Source organism: Cavia porcellus, unplaced genomic scaffold (genome assembly GCF_034190915.1).
Source record: "Cavia porcellus strain 051 isolate PalLab524CR breed Dunkin Hartley unplaced genomic scaffold, mCavPor4.1 scaffold_33, whole genome shotgun sequence".
Classification (NCBI taxonomy): domain Eukaryota; kingdom Metazoa; phylum Chordata; class Mammalia; order Rodentia; family Caviidae; genus Cavia; species Cavia porcellus.
In genome coordinates, this window is record NW_026947516.1 from 1481140 (window position 1) to 1491139 (window position 10000).

Sequence of the window (10000 nt, forward strand, 5' to 3'; positions counted from 1 at the left end):
TGGATGGATGGGTGGATGGATGGATGGATGGGTGGATGGATGGGTGTATGGTGGATGTGTGGATGGATGGATGTGTGGATGGATGGATGGGTGGATGGGTGGGTGGATGGGTGGATGGATGGGTGGATGGGTGGATGTGTGGATGGATGGATGTGTGGATGGATGGATGGGTGGATGTGTGGATGGGTGGATGGGTAGATGGGTGGATGGATGGATGGGTGGGTGGGTGGGTGGATGGATGGATGGGTGCATGTGTGGATGGGTGGATGGGTAGATGGGTGGATGGATGGATGGGTGGGTGGGTGGATGGATGGTTGGATGGATGGTTGGATGGGTGGGTGGATGGGTGGATGGATGGGTGGATGGATGGATGGATGGGTGGATGGATGGATGGATCGGTGGATGGGTGGGTGGATGGGTGGGTGGATGGGTGGATGGATGGATGGATGGGTGGATGGATGGATGGGTGGATGGATGGATGGATGGGTGAATGGATGGGTGGATGGATGGATGGATGGGTGGATGGGTGGGTGGATGGGTGGATGGATGGGTGGATGGGTGGGTGGATGGGTGTATGGATGGATGGGTGGGTGGATGGATGGATGGATGGTTGGGTGGGTGGATGGATGGATGGATGGATGGGTGGATGGATGGATGGATAGGTGGATGGATGGATGGATGGGTGGATGGGTGGGTGGGTGGATGCATGCATTTAGGTGTCTGTCCTCTGTTTACTGTATCTATCTATCCCTCCCCAACTGATTGGTCCATCTATGCATCCGTCATCTCTATCCATCCACTGATACAAACATTATCTGTCTTGTTCTCTTGTGTCTGGGGCCATCCTATCCTGTCCCATCGTGTCCACCCCATCCTACCCTATTTCTGTCGCCTGTCACCCCTTCATCTACCCACTGATGGGTCTATTAATCTGTCCACTGATCTGTCTGTTCACCCGTCCATGCATTTATGACTCTATCCCCTATCTATCGTGCCTCTGTCCCCGTATGGATTGGCCAGCTATGCATGGATGCTTCCATCCATCTATTCAACCACCCACGCGTCTGACCATCTGTCCAGCTGTCCATCCATGTATTGTCCTCTCTGTGGCCTTGGAATGCCAACCTGGGGTGGACCTAATTAAATTAAATTTATTTTATTGTTTTTTTGGTACCCGGAATCGAACTCATGACCTTGCACTTGGGGTGTCTATGTGGCTGAGCTAAATCCCCAGCCTGTAGGCCTCATTTTAATGAGCAGACAACGTACTGATCCATGAGTCCTGTGTAGCCCAGCAGGTTCGATTTACTGTCGTGGGTGTGAGCGCTGCAAAACCTCACCCCACAATCAAAATAGTCGTCACAGTGGCTTGCACAGACCATGTGCGTGTTTGTGTACAAAACCGACCTCCCAAAAAGTACACGCATGTCAGGAAAAGAGATGCCACCGCGGCTGGGTTCCTTATTTTTCTGTGTGTTGCTTTGGTCCTGGGGAACACAGATCTGTGTCCTGGGTGTAGTTTTTTGAATTTGTACTTTGAGACAGAGTCTAAGTTGCCCTTTCCGGTGTTTGATGATGGTTTAAGGTTCAATCCACATTAAATTCAAAGCAGAAGTGCAGTCTAGTGCCTCTTCTTTTGCAGGCGGCAAAGGCACGGGCGGCTGGGAAGGGGGCATCCGTGTGCCCGGGATCCTGCGCTGGCCCGGGGTGCTGCAGGCAGGAAAGGTCGTGCAGGAGCCCACCAGCCTGATGGACATCTTGCCCACGCTCTCCTACATAGGCGGAGCGGTCCTGCCCCACGACAGGTATGCAGCCGGGTGCTTGGTGCTGATGTTGATTAATTAGTTATCCACGCCTTGCCCGGGGGGAGCTGGGTCCTGCCTGGACAGCGCACGGTGACGTCTCTGCTCCCGTCTTGGAGGCCCTGGACATCCAGCGAGCTCCCCACCCCGGCCGCATATGCAGTCTGCATTCCCGTCGGGTCCCTCCATGAGGCCCTGGCTGACCTCCGCAGACGCGGGCAGTGTTGCAGGGAATCAGCGCACCGCACGCTCTCAGGGTTCAGTCCCGTGGGCATCGGGTGGTACCTGTCTGTGCACGGTGGCTGCAGCTCGCGATCCTCCTGCCTCAGCCTCCCGAGCGCTGGGCGCCGGGCAGGACCCCGGGCCCGGGGCGTTTGTGCACTTTTACCTGACGCGGAGGGACGGGCTCTGGACGTGGACTGACCCCTGCACCCTGCTCCTCGCCCGGGCCTCGGGAAACCACGTGCAGACTGGGCTTTTGGGTTTTGCATTTTTGCTTTGGCTCTGAGACGGGCGCTCGGGAGGCCGAGGCAGGAGGGTCTCCGGGAGTCCGAGCCCAGCCGTGCCCCGCCTCCGGGACCCCCCGGCCCGCTCCCGGCTCCCGCTGGCCCCGACAGTGTCCGCCCTGCTGACCGAGCCCCGTCCGTCCCTCTCTCCCGCCGTCCGCTCCTCCCGGTGCCCGCAGGGTGATCGACGGCCGCAACCTGATGCCCCTGCTGCAGGGCAGGAGGACGCGCTCCGAGCACGACTTCCTCTTCCACTACTGCGGCGCCCACCTGCACGCCGTCCGCTGGCACCAGAAGGACTGTGAGTGCCCGCGGGAATCGGGGTACAGGGACGCAGGTGGGGGCCTGACCCCGGGGAGGGGTGCGGTCCTGAGTGGGGATGGAGCTGGGGACACGGGGACGGGGCGGGAGGGAGACTGGGGGGACAGAGACAGAGACACAGATAGAGACAGAGACAGAGACAGAGACAGAGATAGAGAGACACAGAGACAGAGACAGAGACAGAGAGACAGAGAGACAGAGAGACAGAGACAGAGACAGAGACAGAGACAGACAGAGACAAAGACAGAGACAGAGAGAGACAGAGACAGAGACAGAGAGAGACAGAGATAGAGAGAGACAGAGACAGAGACAGAAAGACAGAGACAGAGACAGAGACAGAGACAGACAGACAGAGACAAAGACAGAGACAGAGAGAGACAGAGACAGAGACAGAGAGAGACAGAGATAGAGAGAGACAGAGAGACAGAGAGACAGAGACAGAGACAGGGACAGAGACAGAGAGACAGAGAGACAGAGACAGAGACAGGGACAGAGACAGAGAGACAGAGAGACAGAGACAGAGACAGAGAGACAGAGAGACAGAGACAGAGACAGAGACAGAGAGACAGAGAGACAGAGACAGAGAGACAGAGACAGAGACAGGGACAGAGACAGAGAGACAGAGAGACAGAGACAGAGACAGAGATAGAGACAGAGAGACAGAGACCGAGAGACAGAGACAGAGATAGAGACAGAGACAGAGAGAGACAGAGACACAGAGACAGAGAGAGACAGAGACACACAGAGACAGAGAAAGACAGAGAGATAGAGAGACAGAGAGAGACAGAGAGAGATAGAGACAGAGACAGAGAGAGACAGAGAGACACAGAGAGAGACAGAGACAGTGAGATAGACAGATACAGAGAGAGACAGACACAGAGACAGAGAGAGACAGACAGACACAGAGAGAGAGACAGAGACACAGAGAGACAGAGATAGCAAGAGAGACAGAGAGACAGAGACAGAGAGAGACACAGAGAGAGACAGAGACAGAGATAGAGAGACATAGAGACAGACAGAGACACAGAGACAGAGACAGAGACAGGGACAGAGAGAGACAGAGAGAGACAGAGACAGAGACAGAGAGACAGAGACAGAGAGAGACAGACAGAGACAGGGACACAGAGACAGAGAGAGACAGAGAGACAGAGACAGACAGAGACAGAGAGAGACAGAGAGACAGAGACACACAAAGACAGAGAGACAGAGAGACAGACACAGAGAGACAGAGACAGAGAGAGACAGAGACAGAGACAGAGAGACACAGAGAGAGAGACAGAGAGACAGAGACAGAGAAATACAGAGACAGAGAGACAGAGAGAGACAGAGACAGACAGACAGAGACAGAGAGAGAGACAGAGACACAGAGAGAGAGAGACAGAGAGACACGGACCGAGGGACAGACATGGAGGCAGCAGGCCCCGGCTGCTTCCCGCTGGCCTCGTCCGGCAGTGCTGACCCCTCGTGTCCACCCGTCCGGCCCCCGCTGCGTCCCGAGCTCCCGAGGCCGCGTCCGTCCCCCCAGCTCCCTGGTGACGTCCGTCCCCCCAGCGCCCTGCTGGCTGCCGGGCTCTCTTGGCCGCGAGGCCAGCACGCATCCCGCTCCCCCGGGAAGCCCGCGTGGACGCGGAGCCTGGCGGCCGCGGGCAGCAAGGTCCAGCAGGGTCCCAGCGGCCTGGCCGTCCTCCCGCAGGCGCCACGGTGTGGAAGGCTCACTTCGTGACGCCACGCTTCTCCCCGGACGGGTCCGGGGGCTGCTACGCGAGTGGCTCTGTCCCTGTTCGGGGGACGTCGTCCACCACGACCCCCCGTTGCTGTTCGACGTCTCCAGAGACCCCGCGGAAGCCCGCGAGCTGAACCCCGACAACGAGCCCGCGTTTGACGCCGTGATCAAGAGGATGGAGGCGGCCGTGCGAGAGCACCGCAGGACTCTGGCTCCCGTCCCGCGGCAGCTGTCAGCCTTCAACGTGCTCTGGAAGCCCTGGCTGCAGCCCTGCTGTGGCACGTTCCCCTTCTGCGGCTGTGACGAGGAGGATGACATCCTGCACACGGCTGCCTGACCCAGGAGGGGATGCTTGTTACGCGGCGGGTGCACACTGCTGCGCTGACTGTAGTAGCCACCAATCCAATTGGGTCCATCCACTGGGGATCCAATATGGCACCCAACACTGTGTTTCCATGGGGGGGACTCAGGCTCATCTTCAAGACCCCTTAGGAGCTCGGTGACATGAAGGTGGCCCCCAGCTAGAGTGACACTGGAATGTTTGTCTTATCCTAGCTACAGCGATTCGGGTTGCAATTTTTATTTTTCTCATTTGCTAGTTTGTCTCTGCACAGGTCACAGCTGTGTGTCTGATTTATTTCTCTTAATATTATGACCTCAAGGTGCAGCTGTCTTGCTATAAATGACTCGGCCATCTTCTTCATGGCATAGCAATATTCCATGGGGCACAGACACCACATCTTCCATATTGTTTATGCACCATTGAACAGACAAGTGGGCAGCTACCCAGAAGTGGGCTGGGCTGCCTGGCATGTCTGATCTGAGGTGTGTGAGGAATCTCCACCCCGATTTCCAGAGCGGTTGTACTGATGTTTGTCCTTTCAGTGGTATAGACGGGCTCCCTCACAGGGCTGCAGAAACCGTATTTGAAATTTGAGATTTGCCATTTCCTGGGCTGACAATGTTCCTTCACGGTGCCGGACGGTAGCAGGCTGTCTCTGCTCACAAATCGGGGGCTGGGAGAAAAAGACACCATTTAGACCGCGGAGAGGCTGTGAATTTTTTTAAAAGATGGAGGTTTTCACCCCAGAGTGACATGGAAGATGACATCCTGCTCACGGCTGCCTGACCCAGGAGGGGATGCTTGTTACGCAGCAGGTGCACAGTGCTATGCTGACTGTAGGAGCCACCAATCCAATTGGGTCCATCCACTGGGCATCCAATATGGCGCCCACCGGGGGAGACCAGGACCCGGGCTGAGCCGAGGAGCCTGGCAGGTGGAAACACCCGGTTTCTGCATCCCTGCGGTGCCAGGGAAAGCTCTGTGTTCCGATTTCTTCAAGTCGAGGAGGGAAAGAATCCAGGTTTATCTCATGGTGGTGGGGACGGGAGGGATGTGGATTATTCACCCAAAATAAAGGTCGCTGCTGGCCCGGCGCTGCCTGGTGGTTTGTTTTGAAATGCACGCTCAGCGCTGCTTAATTTTGGCTCCTGGAAGACAGAACACAAAGACTGGAGATTTAAAGAAAAATGTAGAAATAATTGCTTTTAATTGTAAAAAAATATCCATGAAGCTGAGATTAGCGTCCGAAACCATCCAGCCGTGACGGCCACGCTTTTAAAAATGCAGACGAAATAAACACAGAGGCTTTACCAGTATTTATTAGCAGAGTAACGTTTAATGGAAGGGAATTCTGCAAAGATGCATCAGCACCGGACGGGGAAATGTCGTTTCCAGCAGAATGGCCGATGCTGTTTAAACGGGGTGGGGGGCAGAGTTTGCAGCGGAGCAGATTTAACGCAGGACACGGAATCTGTAGGGTTATTTTGTAATATTGACCCAGAGGCAAACCCGGACAGCATTGGAGGCCTGTGCACACACTGGGGACCCAAAGCACCCGCGGAGGAGGCCTGGATCCCGGGCAGTGTCCCCCAGAGTCCAGCTGGAGGCGGGAGCCCGGGTCCGGGCCTCGCCTCAGGATCCGAGCTGTGAAGGCCCAGAGGTCAGCGGTGCACGCTGCAAACTCTGTGCCAGCAGCCGAGGCATCTGCCCTGGAGCCGGACGCCTTGCTTAAGCAGGGACCAGGCTCCCCGAAAAGCACCGCAGCCATCCTCAGCTCCTCTGATGACGACAACGGCCCAGTCCGCGTGGACCATAATTGCAGACTGGATGCAGACGGCCTGGGGGATGAGCAGGACCCGAGTCCAGCACAAAGCGAGTTTCGGGGTGAGGAAAGCCCTGATCCCCGTTGATAGCCGGGCCTGGTGGTGCCCGCCCGTCATCCCAACACTAGCTGGGGAGGCTGAGGCAGGAGGATCCTTGGGAGTTCGGGGCCAGCCTGGGCTGTAGAGTGAGCTCAAGGGCCGCCTGGACTGCACAGCACAGTAGATCTTGTGACAGTGAAAGACAAACAAAGTGCCCAAAACAAAAGAGTCACGGGACGGGGGAAGGCAAGAAGGAACCAGGGAAGGTATATATACCACATATATTTATGCACTATATATTTGATAACTATAATCTCTGTAAGTTCACCAAAGAGAATCACTGTCTGATTGCTTGGTCATGTTTTCATTCCTCAATCCTGTAACCTGAGCAACCACTTCTAAGATAAACAGCATGCAATTTATTAACCAGGATAAATGATGTGGGGCAAGGAAACTCAGACCATAGCTGTGTGGTAGGAGTTTGTGTTCTCTAACATCGAAGAATGAATTTTAGGAACATGGAGGTGAAGAGCATAAATATTTACCGAGAGCAAGAAAGCTTCTGTCTGGGGAGACAGCAGGGTCCCGAGCGGGTGGCCAGGGACTCTGTGTTTATTGGGATTTTACAGAGCCACATCATGAAAGCACTGCAGGGTGTCTGTCCTTCTGCCCTGGCTCCTCCGGCCCGGCCCCGTCCGCCTGCCTGGACATTCCTGCCCCTCAGCTGTCCGTGACCCAAGCAGGGCTGCAGAAGCTGAAAATGTGTTTGCATCCAGCCTGCACCTAAGTCAGGAGAAGTTTTTGCATTTTTAGCTGCGTTTTTAAAAGAATTTTGCACAGTTTATTTTTTCCTGAGACACCGAAGCAGTGTGGTGTGTTTCCGTGCACCTCACACGTCGCCTGTGAAACAGCCAGTGTCGGGGCGGTGCCCGCTGAGCTGACCTGTTCTATGCAATTCCCGTGAGCAGCTTCTTGGCTTATCAGGGCTCAGCTTTTTTTAAGCAGTTTACAATTACGATATGCAAATTAGATAAAATATATATCGATATAATTATAAACTCTGCAAGTTATGCAACTGAATAATTAACCGTTTTTTCCAAGATGAAATTACAAATGGAAAACTTTGTCTATACATTGCATTTTATTTTATATTTTATTCTAAGACAAGGTCTCACTCTGTAGCTCAGGCTGGCCTTGAACTCTCAGAGATCCTCCTGCCTCAGCCTCCCGAGCGCTGGGATTACACCAGCACGCCCGGCTCATGTGTTGCTTTTTAAAAAGTAGTTTTTAAATATTGTGCGCACCGAAAGATACTAAGTGGATTAGGTGATAAATTAATGAACTCTGTGTAAATACCGGGGGTGTGATACATGCCTTCAAACCCCACAGGACAGCCCAGGAAGGTACGCAGGTGTTTGACGTTTAGAAACAACCTTTAAAAGCTAGGAATTGCAGTCTTTCTGATCTGCCCCCAGCATCCAGCCCGGGTTTGTAGCTTTACTGAACCCTGCGTTTTAACCACTAGAGGGCGGGTGTGACCCGAAATCTTCGCCACCAAAGGAATTTCGAAAATGTGCGGCTCACCCTGCTGTGGTCGGGAAAGCCCACGTTAAATTCCATTCTTGCAATAACTTTGCCAGGGAGAGCAGGCTTTTCCCGCGCAGCGGGGCAGCCCGGATCTCCAAGTGCTCAGCCGCCCCGCGAGCCGGCTGTCTCGAGCGCACACTGGCCTGGTTTGGCCGGGAAGTGCGTGTTCTCTCCAGTTCTGGGCAGAAGAGCTAGAAGCAAACCTTAAGGCTGAGGAACACAGAAACGGGCAAAACAGAGAGACCAGGGCCTGCGAGCCAGCTCCTGGCTTTCTGTCATCGTCTTGTGCTTACCAGGCAGGCGCTTGGGCCGCTGAGCTAAGCCCCTGGCAGTTCCTGGCTTTTGTAAAGCTGAATGGTTGTATTTGTCTTTGATTTTCATGCTGGGGCATCCACGCTGGGGCTCATGTTGTAGTGCAGGAGTCCGCACGTGGTGAGGCACAGGTGAATTCTTTTCTCTCTTGTTCCTTCTCCTCCTTACTGTTCCCTGCATCTCTGGTTCCCTTTTCTGTTTGCAAACAATCAGTCTCCCTGTTCCCTGTGATCTGTCTTTTATTTTGCTCATTGTATTAGTTACATGTTGGGGATTTTCCTAGAAGAGACACCGTGCGACCGTGAAGCGTGCACATCTGAGTAATTTGTCTCAACACCAAGGCCTCTAGGTGCGTCCGCGCTTCCTCCTGTCCGTGTCTGTGGCTGCCTGGAGTTAAACGATGCAAGCAGATACCAGGGCGGCGGGCGCCCGGCGGGCTCCGAATGGTGCACATAGAAGCCGCCTCCAGGCACGGCGGCCAGAGGGGAGCGGGTCACCCAGGCTCGTAGGCCGGACGGGGCGTTGCTGCCTCCCGAGGGTGACGGGGCACCTCGGGGTCTCACAGCGCACATGACCGCGGCTCGAGGCCAGGTGCACACCCCGGACGTCCTGGACGTCCTGCTGGCCTGGAACGCGGGAGACCGTCCCGCCTCAGCCTCCCGGGCTGGGCGCTCGCTGTGGGTGCAGGCGGGTGTAGACGGAGGGCCGAGCGGGGGCCTGCGACAGCGCCAGAGCCTGCAACCCGGCCAGGTCGGCTCCCCCGCCGCCCTCTGCTGAGCCCGCCTCACACAGCAGAGGGGCTGCCCCGCGCCATGAAATAGAGTCTTTGTAAAAGTTTATGAGGCTGCGCCGGCCGCACATAGTGGTCACAGTCGTCCTGAGCCGTCAGTGCCCGGCTGTGACTCAGCTGCGGTGCTGTGTGCTCCTCTCCTGCCCGGGCGCCCTGTCTCTGTCTCTCTGTCTCTCTGTCTCTGTCTCTCTGTGTATCTCTTTGTCTCTGTCTGTGTCTCTCTGTTGCTGTCTCTCTCTGACTGTCTCTCTGTCTCTGTCTCTCTGTCTCTCTGACTCTGTCTCTCTGTGTCTCTGTCTCTGTCTCTATCTGTGTCTCTGTCTCTCTGTCTCTCTATGTCTGGGTCTCTATCTCTCTCTCTGTCTCTGTCTCTCTATCTCTCTCTGTCTCTATCTGTGTCACTGTCTCTCTGTCTCTGTCTCTTTGTCTCTGTCTGTGTCTCTCTGTTGCTGTCTCTCTCTGTCTCTGTCTCTCTGTGTCTTTCTGTCTCTGTGTCTCTCTGTCTCTGTCTCTCTGTGTCTATCTGTCTCTCTGTTGCTGTCTCTCTGTCTCTGTATCTCTGTCTCTATCTCTGTCTCTGTCTCTCTGTCTCTCTGTGTCTGTGTCTCTGTCTCTCTCTCTGTCTCTGTCTGTCTGTCTCTCTATCTCTGTCTCTCTGTCTCTCTCTGTGTCTCTGTCTCTGTGTCTGTCACTGTCTGTCTCTGTCTCTCTGTCTCTATCTCTCTCTCTGTCTCTGTCTCTCTGTGTCTATCTG

General features: G+C 55.1%; 1 protein-coding gene across 1 annotated transcript in view; it reads left to right on the forward strand.

Annotated features, from left to right (window-relative positions):
- Positions 1 to 5789, forward strand: part of Arsh (arylsulfatase family member H) — a 38579-nt gene extending 32790 nt beyond the window's left edge. The window contains 4 exon segments of the mRNA XM_063242757.1: positions 1643 to 1805; positions 2488 to 2609; positions 4323 to 4397; positions 4400 to 5789. Of these exon segments, the coding sequence (XP_063098827.1) occupies positions 1643 to 1805; positions 2488 to 2609; positions 4323 to 4397; positions 4400 to 4689 (650 nt within the window). The 3' untranslated portion in view covers positions 4690 to 5789.
- Positions 5790 to 10000: the final 4211 nt, after the last annotated feature.